General features: G+C 27.8%; 2 protein-coding genes across 3 annotated transcripts in view; both read left to right on the top strand.

The window, feature by feature from the left end:
* The first annotated feature begins 1147 nt into the window (after positions 1 to 1147).
* Positions 1148 to 4450, top strand: LOC119601570 (ATP-dependent RNA helicase abstrakt). The gene is made up of 2 exons (XM_037952584.1): positions 1148 to 2282; positions 3300 to 4450. Exons 1-2 carry the CDS (start codon positions 1440 to 1442, stop codon positions 4332 to 4334), a joined length of 1878 nt encoding a protein of 625 aa, XP_037808512.1. The 5' UTR covers positions 1148 to 1439; the 3' UTR covers positions 4335 to 4450.
* Positions 4451 to 5493: 1043 nt separating this feature from the next.
* Positions 5494 to 21747, top strand: part of LOC119601590 (gelsolin) — a 46758-nt gene continuing 30504 nt past the window's right edge. Inside the window, exons 1-2 of one of the 2 annotated variants that reach the window (XM_037952602.1) lie at positions 5494 to 5649; positions 19656 to 19921. In XM_037952602.1, coding sequence (XP_037808530.1) covers positions 19902 to 19921 — 20 coding nt within the window. In that variant the 5' untranslated portion in view covers positions 5494 to 5649; positions 19656 to 19901. Of the gene's footprint in view, positions 5650 to 19655; positions 20063 to 21747 lie in introns of those variants that run through there. The other variant, XM_037952603.1, reaches the window with a different exon arrangement.

Below are 21747 nucleotides of genomic sequence, written 5' to 3'. Positions count from 1 at the left end.
TTTCAAAGGTTTTGCACACTTTACGGAAAATTTTTTCTATAAATATTCATTATCCTCTTCATATCAGATATAAACTGGCTTATTCTCTTCTTATGTCACAAGTCTTATATGGACTTGAAGTTGTGGCAGGAGCTAATGGCACTGGCTTATCTAGGATAAACCGCATTGTTAATACGATAGTTCGTTTTGTCTACAATGTTGAGCGGAGACATCATATTTCACAATATGTTGAACAATTTTTAAAATGCAGCTTTGAGAATTTTGTAAAACTTCGGTGTATTACTTTTTTTCATACTGTTATTAAAAATGGAAGACCGTTACCCTTGTTTAAAAGATTTACCTTTAGTAGATCAATTAGAAGACCGCAGATTTTAATACCTAGAATTACAAATTCATTTTACGAAAGATCATTTTTGATACGAACTGCTCGGTGTTGGAATTTTTTACCGGCTGAATTGCGTATTTTTTCACACTCTAATAATGTTTTCCGTCTTAAACTGTTAAATTTTTTCACAAATGTTGGATATGTATAATGCTTGTTATATCTTCTGCAAACTTATTAAATTATTATTGGTAAGTAAGATTAACTGTTATTTGTTTCTTGGAAATGTAACTATAATTTTCTTTAACCTTAACTTAACTTTCTGCTTTTTTTTTAACCTCAAATAATGCTTTTTTAACCTTAAAATAATACAAGCAAAAGAAGGTTTTTGTCGCTATTAATTTGGGCCATTATTCTTTTTCTTAAAATTACTGCTTTTATATACTTCTTCTTGTTGCTTTTTGACATTACGGTTGGGGAACCATTAAAATTTTGATAGAATCTGATTAAAATTTATTTATTTTTGTATTGTATATATATATATATATATATATATATGTACATATATATAATTTTATTTTATTTTAATTATTTATGCTTAGGTGATAATTACTAAGTAATATGTTAGATTGGCCTTAAAGGCTTTGTATTACTTGAATGAATGAATAAATAAATAAATAAAAAATAATAAAATTATTTTGTTTATATTCACATTTTCTACATTTTAATTGCTATACGAAAAATAAACCAAATAATATATGTATACATATCTTAATAAATTAAAAAAATCTCCAAAAATTTTGGGAAGACATTGTATTTTGTATTAAATAATATTATTAATATTATTTTCTTTAATAATTTCTCTGCTCGCGATAGTAAGATGGCTATACCAATATTACGACTATAAGATATTAAAAGTAAAATTTATTTTCCAATAACATGTGTGGTGGATATCTTGAATTTCAAAAATCAAAATAAAACCTTTTGTTTATTTTCTTGTTATTTAAATATGGCAATATTATAATTTTCACCTTAAATGAGAAAAAAAAACAAAGCAGCTGTGACAAGTAAACAAAACGTTTAATCAGTATTTGTAATACAAATCTTGTTTTAAAAAATGTCACAATCATCCTCTTCAGCACCTCCTATTAAACGCTATCGACGTGAAGATGATGATAAATCATCTGGAGCAGAAGATGACGACAAATATGTGCCCTATGTGCCGGTCAAGGAACGTAAAAAACAGCAACTAATGAAATTGGGACGCATCGTACAGCTAACATCGGAAGCGGCACAACCAAAATCTTCGAGTGAAAATGAAAACGATGAAGATTCACAAAATGCTACTGATCCCGAATTATGGGGACGTAAATACAACATAAGTTTGCTGGATCAACACACAGAGCTGAAGAAAATAGCAGAGGCCAAAAAAATTAGTGATGTAGAAAAACAACTTAAGGAAGAAGAAAAGATTCTTGAAAGTGTTCAGCAGCAGAAAGCTCTTATGGCCGTTTCTGAATTGGCTAAAGGTATACAATATGAAGATCCTATTAAGACTAGCTGGAAGCCGCCGCGCTACATAATGGATATGTCGGAACATAAACGCAACGCTATACGTAAACGTTTGCGTATATTGGTGGAGGGAGATGATGTGGCTCCCCCCATACGTAGTTTTAAAGAAATGAAATTACATAAGGGTATTTTAAATGGTTTAGCCACAAAGGGTATTAAGCGTCCCACACCTATACAAATTCAGGGAATACCTACGGTATTATCTGGGAGAGATTTAATTGGCATCGCTTTCACCGGTTCTGGTAAGACATTGGTCTTTGTTTTACCCATAATTATGTTTGCCCTGGAACAGGAATATCGTTTGCCTTTTGTGAGAAATGAAGGTCCATATGGTTTGATTATTTGTCCTTCACGGGAGTTGGCCAAGCAGACACATGATATTGTAATGGTAAGTTTTTTTATATTCGTACATATACAATAGAGTGTCCAGCTTTTTTAAGAATCTGATGTAGAAGAATCTGATTAAGAAAACAATGTAGAAACACCTATAATTTTGGAAAAACCTGATAATTTTGTTAAAATTTGACTTTGTAGGGATTCGATCCTTTCTTAATGCTATATTAGCATATTTAAAGAATTCGAAATCTGATACTTAAGTTTATTGAACTGGATCATAATACAGCAATATATGGTAGGAATCGTCTGCAAACAGTAAGAACTATGTATGTAATTTCAGAACTGTCCTATAAGGTGTATATGAAAGATTCTCTAGAATTAATAAACATTCCATAGAGCCAGTTCGAAATTCCGAACAAATATCATAAGTCTTAAAGCTATAATTTAGCACTAGTTGATAACACTAGTAAAGTTTTCCTGGAATAAAATATTATATTAAGGAAATTAGTCGATATATAATTAAAAGTAACTAATAAATGATTAAAGTTTTAAGTTAAGAAGTACGTTTATGTTTTTAGTAAAACAAGTATAAATATTAATGCTACATTTAAGTAAATTTTGTTTCCTTAGTGTGAATCTAAAAATCTGTCCTTATAATTTTTTTAAATTGGATTTTTTTCGATTTTAAATTGGACCAAAAAAGTTTTTCGTTAGTATCAGATATGTATTCGGAAAGTGAAAGTTAAATTATTTAAAGAATTGATTATAGAATTTTGGAGGAGACAAAACTATTTCAACAAATCTTTTAATTGAAAACACAATATTATATTAATCATTGAAGAAAATACAAAAGACTTCAAATTCAAAAGTTTTAAATCCCTTAAGTTATTAATATAAGCTTAATTACTTCATAAATAACAACTTCAGAGAGTGGATAAACCTATTGTGTGTTATTGCAGAAAAACTCTATTTTGATTGGCTGATATTGCTAAATGTTTTTGTCTTCACTTACATATTTCATATACTTGAATTATTTTAAACAATTTGCTTTGGATTTTCTTTATATCAGCACTACAGTCGTCATTTAATGCAGTGTGGTATGCCGGAAATACGTTCGTGTCTAGCAATTGGAGGAGTTCCTGTTTCAGAAGCCTTAGATGTCATAGCTAAAGGTGTTCACATAATGGTTGCTACACCCGGTCGTTTAATGGACATGTTGGAGAAGAAAATCGTTACGCTAGATATTTGTCGATATCTCTGCATGGACGAAGCCGATCGTATGATTGATATGGGCTTTGAAGAAGATGTGCGCACTATATTTTCCTTTTTCAAGGGACAAAGACAGACATTGCTTTTCTCAGCTACTATGCCTAAGAAAATTCAAAATTTTGCCCGTTCAGCTTTAGTAAAACCAGTAACAATCAATGTGGGTCGGGCTGGTGCTGCATCGATGAATGTGACACAAGAAGTGGAGTATGTCAAACAAGAAGCTAAAGTTGTGTATCTATTGGAGTGTTTACAAAAGACAGCGCCACCCGTATTAATATTTGCTGAAAAGAAACAGGATGTCGATTGCATACATGAATATTTACTGCTCAAGGGTGTGGAAGCAGTTGCTATACATGGTGGCAAAGATCAAGAAGAACGTTCACGAGCCGTTGAAGCCTATAGAGAGGGTAAAAAAGATGTTTTAGTTGCCACCGATGTAGCCTCTAAAGGTTTGGATTTTTCCAATGTCCAACATGTTATAAATTACGATATGCCTGAAGATATAGAAAATTATGTACATCGTATAGGTCGTACTGGTCGTTCCAATACTAAAGGTTTAGCTACAACATTTGTTAATAAAACAACCGATCAATCGGTGTTGCTGGATCTAAAACATTTGTTGATTGAAGCAAAACAGAAGGTACCAGATTTCTTATTGGAACTATGTCCAGAATCGGAACAATATTTGGATTTGGGAGACTCACATGGTTGCAGTTATTGTGGTGGTCTTGGTCATCGTATTACTGAATGTCCTAAATTGGAAGCTATTCAAAGCAAACAGGCATCGAATATTGGACGCAGAGATTATTTGTCTAATACAGCAGCAGATTATTAAATGTGTAGTTTTTTTTTATATTTTAGATTAAGTATTTCATGTGAAAATATATTGTAAAATATTAAGTGAAAAATATTAAAAATATATAATTAAATCAAAATTCTTATAAAAATAATTAACCAAATACTTTCTTCTGCTTCATATTTCATATTACACCATTAAAAATAATGGTTATTCATACAACGGTATACAATTGCTTGATCGTTGTTCAATTAATCTTGGACAAATAATTGAAAATTTCAATCTTTAGATTTTTGAAGTAAAATGTTGTAAAATTTGAACTTTTTTTAAGAGATTTTATTTCTTTCAGTTTTTCGACAAAAAAATCGAATTTAAATGAAAATATAAATAATCATAAAATAATATCTATTTTCAATTTAAACGTGATATGAAATTACCCAAAATGTTAGATTGAGCATTAAGATGGTATACGGGAACTAGTACTGGTGATTTTTGTAATAGTAAAATACTAGTTTGGTACTAGTTCCATCTCCTGCAGGGTATGTTTGTATTTAGTACATATTATTTTATTTGCTTTAATTCTATTGAAATAACTTTTTTTGTGTGTGTTAAGTAAAAATTATTTTTCCGTTAATTTTCAATTAATTCTTATAAATGTTCAAGTTATTAATATTACTATAGGAATTTTTAAATAATATTATTTTGTTATTAAAGAAAAAGCCCATTATTCTTTGAAATTTTTTATCTCTTAACAGAATTCGAAGGAATTCTACAACGTAAACATTAAAATTTAAAAATTAACAACATCTATTTAGATTCTTTTTGTTTCCATTTTTTTAAAATCAATACGAAAATCGTAAAATTGTTTCTTTCTAAGAAAAAATACAATTAAATTTGCTATCAGTTGCAGTTCTTATCACTAGTAATAATAAAACAGGAGACGCACTCTTTCATAAAAAAACAAAAGCTTATAAATGATGCTCCCTTTTGTTGGAAAAAAGAGAGAATTTTTAAGTAAGATTAAGCTTTGTATATAGGCCGGCTTAAAAGATTTAAAAGATTTAAATGTTTATAGTTGTTGTTATTGTATGTAAATGATTTGTATGTACTTTTTTTACGAACAATAAGAGATAGAGAGTAAGAGAAACAGAAATTTATAGATTTTATTTAATTTCATGTTTGAAATGATGGCAGAGCTGAGCTTGACATAATAAAAATAATAAAATCAGTGACAGCTAAAGCTAAAAATTTAGTGTTTTTTAAACTGTCGTTGAAAGCGTTACTTGAAAAGTGAAATTAAAAAAAAAAAAAATAATAAAACGGTTTTTTATTTCTTTTATTAAGAAATTTAAAGGTAGTTTCCTATTTTTATTTAAATAAAAATTAATAAATAAATAAAAAATATTATTTATTTAAATTAAAGTGAAAGATGTGTTCGTCTTTGAGTATGTGATTTTTTTGTTATAATTTGCAATGCATAATCAATATAGCCATTCATTTTGATTGATTTTTTAAGAAAATAATTTAAAAATATGCTAATTTTTTAAATGTTGTTGTAAAACAAAAAAAAAAAAAAGTTTTTAAAAGCGTTGTTGTAATATTTAAAACTGGTATCATTTCTTTGTGTATTTTGAATTATATATTCAGTTTTTAAGGTGTTTATTTTCCGATTGCGTTGTGTTTCTATTGTTTAAATTACGTAGCTGTCTGTCTCACAGTCGACTTACTGATTCCTAATATTTTTATGCATTTTTATTATGATTGCAGTTGTTGTTTCTTAATTAGTTTTCAATTAACAATTATTGTTTTGAAAAAAATTTTAAATGTCAATATAAACATAATTTATTTTACCATATTCTAGGCTAAAGAAACAGCATTTAAATGAAACATTTCCGTTTGTTCGACAGTTTACAATGTTTGTTTTTTATTAATCTAAAATTACAACAATTATAAAGTTTCTGACAATTAATTTTCAATCAATGAATTGATTCCAATCAATTAAATTCTTATACGGAAATGTTGAAATTCAATAAATAAAAAAAGTATGAAATATTGGTAGAATAAACAATCGACTAAATAAAGTAGTAAGATTTTTAAAATTTAAGTTCTTAATACAAATTTTTACACTTTTTTAAAATAATTTGTAGTTTAGGGTATCATATAGTCAGGTGAATATAGGGAAATTTTTGTAATATCTGCATTTCCACAACCGTAAGTCTTAATATTACAATATTCTTACAACGAATCTGTAGTTTTCTTGTGTAAATCTAATTGAAACTTTGATATACACAGCTTTTATTTAATATTTGAATTCCAATTGAAAATACTTACTACTATTATGCTTATTATATTTAAAACCTTAAACTACATCTATACAGTTTTTTCTCTTAATTTCCGTTATAGTACAGATTAAAATTCTTTAAGAAATCTATTTAGTGTTTTTGTGTGTATAATATTTTTATTTCTATATAAAAATTCTTATCAATTAATGTTATATTTCTATTATCATTTAAAAATTGACTTTTGAGGGCAAGGGTTAGATTTGTATGTTTAATTAAAAAAAGTGACAAATTTTCATATAAACAAGTTACAGTAAATAAATACATTTTAATAGAGAAAATATCAAGTGCGGATTGAATTATTATATGAATGTATGTGGGTCTAGTATAGATATCGTAAATGAGCTCTCCTATAAATACCCAGCAAAAAAAGTGTGGAAAAAGATGTAGAATTTTCATCACAACTAGTAACCCGAAGTGCTTCAAATTCAGGTGAAAAACCTATGAATTTTACATTAGCGTGTCATTGGAGGGATGTTGTTCATTTCTGACAACTTTGAACTACATCTAATCTTATCTTTAGAAGCTGTAAAAATCCGATATTTTATGTCAAAAATAAACCACATTCTTTTAATGAAACGCTTATGTAAATTTCATCAAAATTTGAAGTACTTCGAATATGTTGTTTGTAGTGACTTTTCTACATCTCTTTTCTCATTTTTAACTGTGTTTTAATTTGTAAGTATATGTTTGGTTTATAAAAGCGAAAAGTATGCAATCACATTTTTAGATGTGATTAAGATGTCGTTTGTAAAGTATGACATCAATTATTTTTTGCTGGGTATTCTTCATCTTGTTTTCATTCGCCGATCATATGATACCCTACAATATAGAGTGAAGTATAATAGTTATGAGCATCTTTATACTGTGGTTTATTGTTTATAAAAAGCATTTATATTGAATTTTAAGTTTTTTCCCAAATGTTTGAAAATTTATTTGTGAAAAGCTCCATTATATGGCGGCTAGAGTAGAAGTGTTATTTCATCATGGTACTAGTGCTCATAAGTAAATTATGGACGTTCAGGTAATTCGCATTCGCACATTTTATATTGTAGTTCTACCATAATTTGGATGTATGAATTTATTGATGAAACTTCATATTTACTATATGTGTTTAAATGCCAATGTGTATGTATATTATTAATTAACTACTGAAATGTTCTGAATTCTGAAATCAATCTTTTACATTCGTAAATCAATCCTAATTTTTATCTGAAATCAATTATGTATTTGTGATTAAATGAATCTAAAATTTCTCAAAATAGCACATTGTAAGATGACTTTGATCCAAAAAATGATAAAATTAGCATTTTTGTATTTAAATGATCCGTAATTGAATCAAGTATTTTGTAATTGGTTTAAGGAAAACCGTACTTACCGTTTGAGTACGGATTAATCTATTCTTTTTCTGACTGTAGCTTATAAAAACCGCAACAGAAAACCTTGTCATAGCTATCCCTTGTCAGTTATTTATGATTTAGGCTTAGGAAAGCTTATATATGGGCAATTTCATGTCAAGTGACCCAACTCAAAAAAATCGATTTTGGCGAAATTTGCACTAAGATTAGTACTATTTGATAGTAGGTCAGACTGCCCGACTTAGAGGGGATCAAAGTTGGTCATTTTGGTCATACAGGGTTTTAGTCAAATGAGTGTAACTTTTCACCTATTAGTCCTAGCAAAACTTGTCCAAAGGATTTCAGATAGCTATTTTTTTTTTAATTTGTTAATTTTTTTCAAAATGGGCCCTATTTTTTGCTTAAAAGAAAGCTTATACAATTTCCTTGAAGGGCTTTATAGTCCCATAATGGGATGCGAGTGGGATATCTATGGCACTTAATTTTCCCTTATTTTTTTAAAATGGACGTTTTTGTTGTATTGTTTTGCTCAAAAGAAAGCTTAGACCATTGCCTTTAAGAGTTTTGTGATTACTTAGTGGTCCCATTTGCTAGGACCAATAGGTGAAAAGTTACACTTATTTAAATAAAACCCTGTACGACAAAAATGTCAAACTTTGATCCCCTCTGACTCCGACTGTTCTTGACTGATAGAGCTTAAAATTTGTGTCCCATAGTACTAACCTTGGTGCAAATTTAATCCAATTCGGAAGACATCGATTTTTAAAGTTGGGTCACCTGACCATTTTCATAACCATATCAAGTGTTTATATTTGATTTCAAAGCATTCTCAATTAAAGATTAAACATTTATGCATATTTACTAAATATTTTGGCATTATGTATGTATATAAAAACGTCATGTAATTTGTAAAAGAAATTATGCCTTTACTGGGTTGGGTCGAAATTAAAAATTAAATACCGAGAATAACGGTTGATCTTAGATATATAAATGGCGCCATTTATTTGCACATACCCGTTTTCAAAAAAAAAAAAACATGTATCCTAATGTATTCTCACGCCTACATAAACATTTAAATTCCACAATTTATTTCTGAAATATAAAAAAAATAAAAGAACGTTTTTATTTAAGGCACACAAAAAAAAAAATTATTACCAAAAGTACATATCTAATCAATCTTATAAAAGTAAGAAAAAAATGGCACAACACGTATTTAAATAATTTGTACAGTTTTATTTTTGATGTCATGCAAAATTCGGGCTACAAACTGATTTTTAACTGAAGATTATGAATTTTAAGTATTTAACATTAAACTTGTCATATAAATAACAAACATAAATAAATAGTTATTGTATATACATATTTAATAAAGGTCATTCATTCATTTATGTTATGTGACAATTATTGTTTACAATGTGTTTACTGTGATAATTTTGTTGTTTTTATTTTGCACAATTCATTAGAAAATAATTTGATACATACATAAGTAAGTACATAGTATTTAGACAGAAAATATATTTTATAGGAGTTGGACAATTGAATTTGGACCCTCTTTGTTATTTGTTAATGTTCTTTGTCAAGCCTTAGTTCAAAAATACTTAAATAAGAAACATATCAATTAATTTTGTAATTCTATTTTTAAGTCATACATTTTTGAACACACCTTGTTCCTAAATATTGACGTGTTTAAGTGTATATAATTTCAATGACAGTTAAACACTTGTGTCTTTACTCATACTGATATAATAATTAACTTGTCGCCTATTTGTTATTCATTTACTAGTTTGACATCTAATAAAGATTAAACGTTTTTTTTATTTATTTAATATTAATTTTTGTTTTTACACAACATATTTGATTTCATTCATGTCTAGAATATTCATTTTCATTAATCTAAAAAATGATTGAAGTAATAAATTTAGTTGAATTTAAAACCAAAGCTTCGGAAGAACTAATTCCCCAATTAATATATTTTCATTTTGTAAATAATCATGTCAAAACATGTAGTTAGTTGAATTAATTTCCTAGGAAATGTCACCTTTCTTTTGAATTTCAATCTATAAATGATTTCATTTTGTTGAAATTTATGAGATATCACTCAATTTAATTTACGTTTAGCTTTTAAGCTTGATGCATTCAAATATTTTAAAGCGAAATAAAATGTAAGGTGAATTAATCTTAACTAGAATTCGTTATTTATAAGCTCTGGTTAAACGAACAAGTGTTGTTACGCCCTTTTGCATTTCAGATGACGATATACTGCTATTGAATCTTCATGTCTAAAACTATTCCATAGTATGTTTCTCCTCAAGACAAAATAAACAAAATTTAAAACGGCTTGAATTTTGAATCGAATCAGAATGTGATCCAAATCTAGAACCACTATACTTATTATACCCTACACCACTATAGTGGGGAGGGTATTATACGTTTGTGCTAATGTTTGTAACACACAAAAATATTGGTCCTACACCCACCTTAATGTATACCGATCGACTCAGAATCACTTTTTGAGTCGATTAAGACATGTCCGTCTGTCCGGCTGGTTGTCCATGTAAACCTTGTGCGCAAGGTATATGCCGCAATTTTCAAGATAATTTGATGAAATTTGGACCAAGCATGTTTTTTGGCACAAGGACGAAGCCTATTGAAAATAATTGAAATCGGTCCATTATTTCACCTAGCCCCCATACAACCGTACCTCCCAATTTGGGCTTTTTATGCCATAATTACGTCAAATATACTATTATCTCTCTATTATCTAATTGGCACAAATAAGTTTTATATAAGTATAGATGACACTGCAGATTTTCGTAATGATCGGCCCTTATTTGACCCTAGCCCCCATACAAACCCCCCTTCAAAAAATTTCTTAAACGTCTAAAATTGACTTGTAACCATTTGTATCGCAATGAAACTCAACATAACTAACTATTAATTAAAAATATATCCTTTTCCCAAATTTAATGAGGATCGGCCCATGTTTGACATATACAGTGGACGTCCAATAGTACGTATACTCTTTATTACGAATATCCAATAATACGAATGGCAAAATTGTTGCATTGTCTACTCTATAGTACGAATAAAGTCACAATTTTTCTGTTCGATAGTACGAATAACGCATTTTTTATAGGAATTTTGGTTTTATTTACGTACGAATGAAGTTTTTATTATGTTTTTATTTTATTATTTCGGTATCATTCACCTTAAGCTCAGTAATTTTGAAGTTTTTTTTGTATTTATTACAAGTGTTTTGTATTTTTAAAAATCCTATACACACAATTTACTGCATGTATATTTACAAATCAACAATTATTTAGTGTTATTAATTTATTTTATTGGAATTTTGATGACCCAAGAGAAGAAATTAAATTGGATGATAACGCCAATGAGGAAAGTATTTTATTAGTTCCCGACAATAACTCTGCTGAGAACAATATTGAAGCCTCAAAAGCGCAGTTATTGAAAAAGCCGTAAGAATCATTTTACAATGTAATAAACATCGATGTTAAATGATGGATTTTTTAATAAGTAAAATGATATTTATATACATATGTATGTATGAACTGTTAATTTTGAAAGTAGTGTGACTCCACATTCCAAACAATGGGTTTAAGGATAACTATTCTAATTTTTAAGAGAAAATTATAAATTAGAGAATTGAGGTATATTCCATTACAGTTTCTAATAAAAGTTTTATGTAATCTGAACTTTTTTATACATTTTAGAACACATATGTAAATTGCAAATTGTCTTTGGCACACATCTTTTTAAAAACATTAAAATTTAAAACCTTCTACATATATCTCATTTCAACCATTGGACTCACGATACTTTCAAAATTAACAATTCATATACGTAAATATGTCCCTTTTATGCCTGTTTATGTACAAGAAATTTATTTAAAATAATACACATTTATTATATTTTGTTCCGTTATGTAATTTTTCATGAAAAATAAAACAAAAATAAATAAAATCCAATATTTTATGTGTATTATTTGAATTTAAACATACAAAATGTGTTGTTCAATAATACGAATTTTTCGGTATTACGAAAGGGCCTGACACTATATAATTCGTACTAGTGGACGTCCACTGTACTACTATATAAAGCCTCATTTAAAAAAATTTGTTTTTTATCAATAAATAGCTTAAATACTTTGGAATTAAGGTAAAATTCAACATAAAAGTTTCTTTGTGAAAAATAAAATTTTTTAAAATATACTCATGGTGTAGGGTATTATATGGTCGGCCATGCCCGACTATACTTTCCTACTTGTTTATAATAAATCCATCCGTTCATATGTTTTAATACTGATCTCTTTAATTATACACAACTATGTATTTAAAGATAAATACATTTTGAAAAACTAATTTTTTAACATAAGTAGTTAATAAAACATTTTCTTAATTTAAAAAGTGAATGAACTTTAAACATAAAATTTTTAACTTTAAAACAAAAGATTTTTGTTAAAAATTCTATTACTAAAGACAAATGTTTATTTTAATATCCATAACATGAACTTGTTTTTTTAATTTGGGGTTTTGAGATGCTTATAGTATTTTATTCCATGAATAAAACGCCATAACTATTTATAACGTTTTTAACTTGTTTCTTTTCCGTTTTTTTTTTGTCGACAATATTTAATTATAGAAAGAATGTGTATAATAATACCTAAAAACTTATTAACATTTGTTTATAAAACATTAATAATTCAGCAATAATTATAATCAAAATTGTAGTACTTATTAATTATTGTTATTTGTCTTATACATGTTTTTATATATAAATATAAAAGATATACAAAATTTGATTTATAAACCATTTATAAAATAAAAATTTGTTTATGAATAAGACCTTTAATTTGTAATAAGTAATATAATACTTTCTACATCAATTTTAACAATCTGTTTATAATTAAATGAAATATTATTCGGATATACACAAAAATTATATACATACATGTGAATATTATAGGTTCTTATAAAATTATAAGACTATTTAGCCATGTCCGACCTATTAAAATCACGAAATATTTTCCATAAATAATTTTCGAATGGTCAAGCTCGGTCCATATATCTTCTAGTATTGATACAAATGACCTTCTGTATTAATTTTTAAACATTTATAAATATGTATGTAAAATATTCATCAATCTTAATAGAATTTGCAAAATTTTTTGAGTATGTAAATTTTTCTAAATTTCTTTTCTAGTAGCCCTCGTATATTTACACAATAAGTTTAAGAAATCACACCACAAATACCTTTGATCTAGTACATACTCTATTTAAATAGACTATTAATACAAATTATAAGCATTTAGCAAACTTCAGTTCTAAGTAAATGTACTAAGTGCTTTATTTTCTAAATACTATGTTGTATATTAACATTAGGGCTATAACTAATTGCTGTTTTAGTAGGAAAAATTCTAAATTTATATTTTATGGCAAAATTAAAAAAAACAATATCACTCACCAACGTGTATTGATAGATCCAAAATTTAGTTATACTCCTAATGTATGTATGTATGCTAATTGTATTTATTGTTGTGTGACTATGATTAAAATCACTTCTGTAAATTTCCTTCTAAAATAATTTAGTTTATAATCATTTTGCGCTCTATATGTGCCATTAAACTTAAATTAAATGGTTAAATATTTCCACATTATGTGTGTGTATGTAAGATGTGCAAGTAAATGGCAAACATAACATTTCATTTTCATTAAATATTTAAACAGTTCATACCTATACGTTCGCACTTATTTATAAAGGGATACATAGGTACTTATTTATGTTTAAAATCTTATGTGTGCATCATCTACTATATGTTTATAATTATGTATGTACATATATAAAGTAAAATTACATTGTTAATGCAGCAGGTGAAATTATAGTTCAAAATTATTTTGCAACGTTTATTGAATTATTGATACAAAATATGTATGTACATATGTATGTGTGCATGTTTATATCTACATATGTATGTAGTGTGAACATGTAGGTTTTTTAAAGTGTGATTATTTATAATAACAACATCAGCAGCTGCTGCAATATTATTATCAAACATCTAATATCATGAAAGATTTTTAATCGTAAAGCCTGTACATCATATTTTTTAAACGCAACTAAAACGTATATTTATTAAGTTAAAAATTAATTTAAATTTATATAAGAAACATATTAACCTCCGTGTTTTAAGGCCTACATCATTATAGCAGGGAGGGTGTTATGGCTATTGATAATGGTTTTAATCGGTTCATTATTTTAAAATTGGTTCATTGCTTCAACTATCCCCCATACAACCGTACCCTCTGAATAGGGCTTTGGAACTCCTAATTATTTTAAATGTTGCAGTAGATATATCAAATACACCAACTTTAAAATATACTAATCGTCTCAGAATAATTTTCTAAATCCGTCCAAAACAATTTGATGAAATTTGGCACATTTTGTCCCAAGGACAAATTGTTAAAATTAGTTCATTGCTTTAACAATTCCCCATATAACTGTATCGTCCGAATGGGGTCTTGGAGCTCATAATTGTGTTAAAAGTAGCAGTAGATAAGGTTTATATAAGCAGTAAATTTTCGTATTGATCGAACTCCATTTGACTCCCATACAAAGTTGGGACATAAATTATTTTTATATAGACCTTAATTCCTCCGCCTAATTTTATGAGGGTAGGCTCACATTTGACCCCAGCCAGATCATCTTATATTTCGATGTCATGCAAGTGGAATGATAAAACCAATATACCACAATTTTTTAATGGTGGGTATAATTAGAATAAATGTGTATGTACTAAACGTTGATTAATTCACAGTTCCCTACTTGCGATTTAAAATCTTGATCTTAGTACAATATAACTATTAAAAAATTTATGCATCTTTTTGAAATGGGTCTCAAAAATTCCGCCATTTTGAGCTTATCACGCGAAAAATAATACAAATTTTTGTTAGAGCATTTCTGGTACACCTATTTCGATATTTCAGCTCTAAATTGTGGAATTTTTGAGACTCATTTGAAAAAATTTTTGATATTTTTTTCACAAATTATACTAAAGTCAGGATTTTCAATAGCTGAAAGAGAACTGAGGACCATTCGAAAATTTTTATTTTTATTTTTCTCGTGTTCAGTACATTAACACGCATTTTGAGACATGCTAATGTACGTACGAGCTTTCGGTGATTTTTAACGGCTTTTAAGGAACTGCATATTTGTTATCAACATTTTATTTTATTCCACATTTTATTAACTCTTGTCGTTTTAATTATAGCTAAGCTTTCATAAAGCTTTAGTAGCAGTTAAGATTAAGTTTATTGTATCATGCCTTTATGTGTATTTACAAATTTGCACTCAAAAGATATGAATTCATTAATATTTTACAGCCCAAATAATTGGCATTGAAGCATGTTTTAATACTTCAATAGTAAACATGGTTACATAATGACAAGTTAATGAACAGGTATTAAATCCTGATGAATTTAAAATAATTCATTCGTTTAATTTAAACTGTGACCTTTTAGTAAAAAAATTTAAAATGAAGGAAGCTCGATAATCGCACTATAAAAAACATTTTAGAAAGCAGAAACATTCAATATACTATCAGAACAACGGTTATATACTATCCCCCTTATTCACAAATAACATTTTTATTTTATAAAAGGTTTATAAAATAAAATTTCCATACAAAATCTAATTTATAAACTGTTTATAAAATAAAAATTTTGTTTGTGAATAAGGGGGTATATATATATTATAGAATGATCATTTCCTAAAATGACTTGAATCTTGCATATTACTTTCAAATTTAAATTATTTCAAAATTACATTCTATTAATTCATATCTTTCAATCACTGTCCTCTAACTAAGTGTTATTATCATAATGAAATTTTGCACATCGTATATTTATAAGTAATTTTCAAACACTTTAACTAATGATGACAATATAAAACTAATGAAACATGTAAGAAAATAAAGTCGGTTATAGCCGATTATATTAAGCCCTAAATCTGGTATAAGAAAGTATTCTATAATGGAGTGTTTATAATTAAACTAAGTATAACGATTTCGTCAATTCTTAATACAAAAGCAATATTAATTAGAATTTATTGGAAGAAAATATTTTTTTTGAATTATTTATATACGATTTTATCTCAATGTTGTTGTTTTTAGGGGACAATTGTAGCCCCCATATACTGAATTCAACCGAAATCAATAGGGTTATTCCTTGGGTTTATTATAAAAAAATTATGATCTGTAGTTAGATTACAAGGTTAATATGGATAGGCAGACAGAATTTAATAGTGATAATGAACCAATTGGTATACTTTAAGGTGTTACGAATATCAGCATAAACGCTTAATACTGCCCTAACTAAAGTGATGTAGGGTATGTTGTAATATCAATGAATAGTAATTAATTGGTTAAGTACATACTCACATAGTAAAATTGATTTATAATGTCTTTCAGAATTAAACATTTGAACTTAAAGACATTTTGACAAAATGGATTGATAATAAAAACCAAAAGCGATATAATCTATTCTAATTAATTATAAACTTTTTTATGGTATACATACATACATATATACATAGTATATATATGTATGTACAATTTAAAATAGAATCGTATTCATATTTTAAAATAGATAACACTTTGATTTTTTATTATTCTTTTTATACCCACCATCAAAAAAGAGGGGGGTATATTCTTTTTGTAATTACGTTTGTAACACATCGAAGTATTGGTGTAAGACCCATAAAAGTATATATATTCTGGTTCCTTAATAGATTCTAGGACGATCTAGCCATGTCCGTCCGTCTGTCTGTCCCCTCTCCGTCTTTGTCTATTGAAAATACGATAGAGTCCAAACGGGACGAGCTAGAAAATTTTTTGTTCACATATTTTTAGTTAATGCAGGTTGTTTGGTATTGAAATGTACAATATCGGTCCACTATTTCACCTAGTCCCCATAAAGGTTCTCTTCAGAAAATTACTATAATGCGAATAACTAGCTTAAAAAAAATCGACATAAACAAGTTTTATTGGAACCAAAATGTTTTTATTTATGAGGATCGGCCGTTAATTGTCCCTACCCCCAATATAAAGATCCCATTTGAAAATTACTTTAAAGTCTATACTCGCTTAACAATGCCAGTATAGCAACCAAATTCAACATAAACATGTTATATAAACTTAAATATGGTCGCTTAATTTTGTAAGGATAGGACCAAAATTGACCCTACCCCCATATAACGCCCCTCTCAAAAAATTATATTAACGCTCATAACTTGATTTAGACTGACAGTAAAGCAACATAATTCGTCATAAACATGTTTTATCGGAATCAAAATCTCTCGGCCAAATTTTGTAAGGATCGGTCTATAATTGATCCTACCCCCCCTCATAAGGTCCCCTTTAGAAAATTACTATAATGCTCATAACTGGCTTCAAAATGCCAGTTTAGCAACGAAACCTTACATGATCAAGTACTAAAATGTTAACGCTTATTTTTGTACTATCGGCCCATAATAATTGACCCTATCCCCATATAAAGTCCCCTCTGAAAATGTCTTTAATACTCATAACTTGCTACAAAAATCCAGCATAGGAACAAAATTCGATATTAATGCTTATTTTTGTACTGATCGCACCATAATTATTGACCCTATCCCCATATAAGGCCCCCCTCTGAAAATGTCTTTAAGACTCATAACTTTCTACAAAAATCCAGAATAGAAACGAAATTCGACATACATATAAATATTTTATAGAAACTGAAAGTTCTTTGTCAAATTTAATGGGGGTCGGTTAATAATTGTCACTACCCCCCTATATAAGGTCCTCTTCAAAAAATTACTATGTCGCTTATAATTTGTGCTTCAAAGTGCCAGTACAGCAACGAAATTCTACATAAATACATTTTATAATCATTAAAATCTTGCGGCTTAATTTTATATGGATCGGACCATAATTGACCCTACACCCCATATAAGGTCCCCTTCAAAAAATTACTATGACGTTAATAACTTACTTCAAAGTGCCAGTATAGCAAACAAGTTCAATCGGAACTAAAATCTCTCTCAAATTTTATAAGAGGACCTCATATGGCGGGTAGGGACAGAAAATAATTTTAAATTCCATAACAGGCTTAAATAAGTTTTATTGGAACTAAAATCTCTTTGTCTCCCCCTTAGAAAATTGCTTTAACTGAGTAAATTCTGGAAACAAATAACAAAATAATAGATTCATATAGTATAGGACCACTTTCCGAAATTCACTTGATATATGGCATATTTGATGGAAGCTATATATATTCGGCATAGCTGAATATAAATATAACACTCTTATTTGTTTTATTTCTTATTATTATAATAAATAAGTAATATACATAAGAAATATAGTAGATATGTGTAATAGATGCCATGGAACAATGTCTATGGGGCTAATAATAAAATTTAAATAATGCCTCTGACTTCTCAAGTAATTAAAAACATAGATTCATAGAAATAATAAAAAAGTGTTTAATGTCAACAAATATTAAAAAATCTTTTATCTGTACTAGGTATATACTAATTTTTATGTATGTATATAGATATAAACAATTAGGATAGCCCCCAAACGATGTAAAGACAAAAATTGCAAATTAGTTAAAATAATGAAAAATATGTATGTATGGAGAAATACCTCTCAAACGATGCGTATTAATGTACGAGAAAAATAAAAAAAATTATTTAGAAGGGGCTCAGTTCCCTACCAGCGATTGAAAATCTTAACCTCAGTACAAAATTTGTATTTAAAAAAAAATGTTTGAAATCTTTTAGAAATATGTCTCAAAAATTATAGTAGGAAAAAGAATTAAAAGTTTTCTTAGAGTATTTTTGTTGCGAAAAAGGAAATAAATATATAAATTCCAAAATAATGAAATGGATCAAACCAAAAGTCTAACAATTTTGTAAATATATTTCTGTATAAGCTAATATTTAGGAATTATTTTACACCTATTTTGATTCTTAAAAAGATTGTTCCTGGGGAGAGTTTAATGAACGTGGACCTTTATGAATCAATACTTTTGTTACTTGCTACCAGGATATACATATTAATTGGATTTATGCAGAATTGTATTATCATATATGTATATGACATACATACATATCATATATGAGATTAATAGAAACATCAGGATGATTTTCAGAATAGGGCATTTAATGTGGGCCTGGGTCATAATATAAAATATTTGCGAAAGGAGCCCTTTAGCTTATTCTCTCCGGCTATTTCGTAGTTTCAATATACATAGTATATACGGATAGACAGACGGACATGGCAGTATTATCATAGAATCTAAAAAGGATCCAGAATATATGTATTATATACATATACATATGTATTATATTACAAAGTTTAAACACAATTTCACTGCGGTATTTAAATCTCGTTTTGGAAGTCAACCAATCTGACGAAGTAAGATTGTTTTTTTATTTTCATACAAATTGGGCTCTACTAATGCACCTGAACACATACTTACTTACACAAGTTTCCGAATGTTGACGTTTTAATAGACTTTTAAAAAAATGTTGTTAATTTTTTATTTACTTGTTTGTACTTTATATTGTTATTAATATTATTCTCCCTCTCATTTATTTTTATCTTACAGATCGCGCAGTAAATTGAGATCTTGCCAATAAAACGAGAGCATTTTTTTGCTCTAGTAAATTAAAGAAGAAAGAAAAAAACAAAACTGATTCATCTTTTTGAATAAATCGAACAACAAACGAAATAAACAAAACAATAAAACACAGCTATAACAAAACCACAACAAAAAAGCAAATTCTCCAAAAATTATATATCCATTTGTTTTTGCTTTTACTGGAGCTGCTCTCCATTAAAACGAACAGCGATCATGATGGCAGTGATCTACAGGTAATTCACAAGTTTAAACATAATAACGCTTGAATTAAATAAATAAAATTAGTTATTAAAAAAAAGAAATAATTGCGATAAATTGTTTGCTAAAACGCCGGTTAAAACTTCGTATAATTTAGAAACAAAAAAATATTAAAGGTATAATGAAAAAGAGTTATGTTTGAATTGTTATTTAATATTGTGTAACTTAACTCGAGTATTGATTTATTTATTTTTTTTGATAATTTTTGTTTATTTTAAAAAAATTAATATTCTTGGAGTGAGTGTGATTACATACGCTATTTGAAGTATCCACTATGAGAAATTTTCACTTTTTTTAATATTTGCAACGAAACTGAAACTTCGAAACGTGTTTTGGTTATTGAAAAGTTTTATATTTATACAAAATGTGTAAATTAAGTTTAATTCTGGAATAAGCGTCATGTCTCAACTTTATTTTAGTTTTTTCGTTGTGTTGTGAGTTTTTGTAAATTTAAGGTGACCAGTTGTTAAAGTAAGAATTCTAAAGAGCTTTTCCTAGATATGTATAGGATATCCATATGGACACTTGGGGACAAAATGGGCGGCCTATTTACAGTGGCTCCTCCCATATAAAGCAAATTAGTATATCTGAAAAAATATAACACATAGAGTCCTCAAATTTATTCAAAGTGAAGAAGAATATTTAAGAAAAATTGGGCGGACTAGCATTAGGGGGCGTGTCACCTCTCGTGTGATATAAATAGCAACATTTGTATATTTGAAAAAAAAACTATTCGTTATAAAATACTTAATTTTTACACGAACACCTTTGACATTCTGGAGAACATTTGGTAAAATAATGGGCAGACTAGCAAACGGGGCGTGACACCTTCCATATAAATTAAATACAAAAATTCGTACACCTGGGAAACTAATAGTGCCGAAACCAAAAATTTAGCAAGAAGAACATTGACATCCATGCAAGAACCTATTACCGGACTTGCAAAGGGGCTTGGCACCTCCCCTATAACATTAAAATCCCTATTAAAGTTTGAAAAAATTAGTAAACTTGCAATTGAATACTTGAAAACTATTAGTGCTAGAGTCCTCAAATCATAAAGTGGAAAAACACACTAGGTACAGCTAGTATACATAAGTAAAGGTTGAACCTTTACATAATTGATAAAATTTTGGATTTAAATTGCATATAGCCTCCTAATTTTATTCCAATAAATAGATTTTTAATTGATAATTTGGTTTTTTGCAAAGTTAAATTATCATATTTCATGATAGGAAAAATTATTAAAAATATTATGTGGCATTTGTCTACATTATTGTAAATATAAAATAAAGACCAAATTTCCATAAAAGGACCTTGTTAAGACTGCCATTTGTTCTTATATTCTAAAATCAAAATCTGATTTTACAAGTAATAAAATCAAAATCTGATTTTACAAGTGGTAAAATCAAAATCTGATTTTACAAGTGGTAAAATCAATGGTGAAATTCATTGTGATGAATGCTTTGAAAATCGGATGTTACCATTTGTATGATTTCACACTACAAGCCCGTTATTTTGTCCAGACCTATCTATTTGTGATTATTCCAGATACAGAAATTAACAAAAAATTTGACTTTTTACTAAAGGAAAATAATCCTTAAAATTAATCATTATTACGTCCGATAAAAAAATATTGGTCAATTTAAAGAAAATAAGAATGATAATATCAACTTTAGAATATCTTATCTAAGCGGAATTTGGCAGCCACAAAAGTCTCGTGCAAAATCAACTTTTTCATTTAAGCTATGAAGCCATTTCCTATGGAGTAAAATTAGGAGACTATAAGCTACTTTAATCCAAA

This window comes from Lucilia sericata, unplaced genomic scaffold (genome assembly GCF_015586225.1).
Source record: "Lucilia sericata isolate MDLA Ls3-8-SP2 unplaced genomic scaffold, ASM1558622v1 Contig000175F_arrow, whole genome shotgun sequence".
NCBI classification, from domain to species: Eukaryota; Metazoa; Arthropoda; class Insecta; order Diptera; family Calliphoridae; genus Lucilia; species Lucilia sericata.
Note: the sequence above shows the minus strand (reverse complement) of the source record. Positions and strands in the feature narration are given on the sequence as shown.

Excerpts from the sequence above, each read along its gene's own strand:
- LOC119601570 (XM_037952584.1), top strand. The coding sequence starts at position 1,440 with ATGTCACAATCATCCTCTTCAGCACCTCCTATTAAACGCTATCGACGT. Across the intron at positions 2,283-3,299 it reads AGACACATGATATTGTAATG|CACTACAGTCGTCATTTAAT; the intron begins GTAAGTTTTTTT and ends TCTTTATATCAG.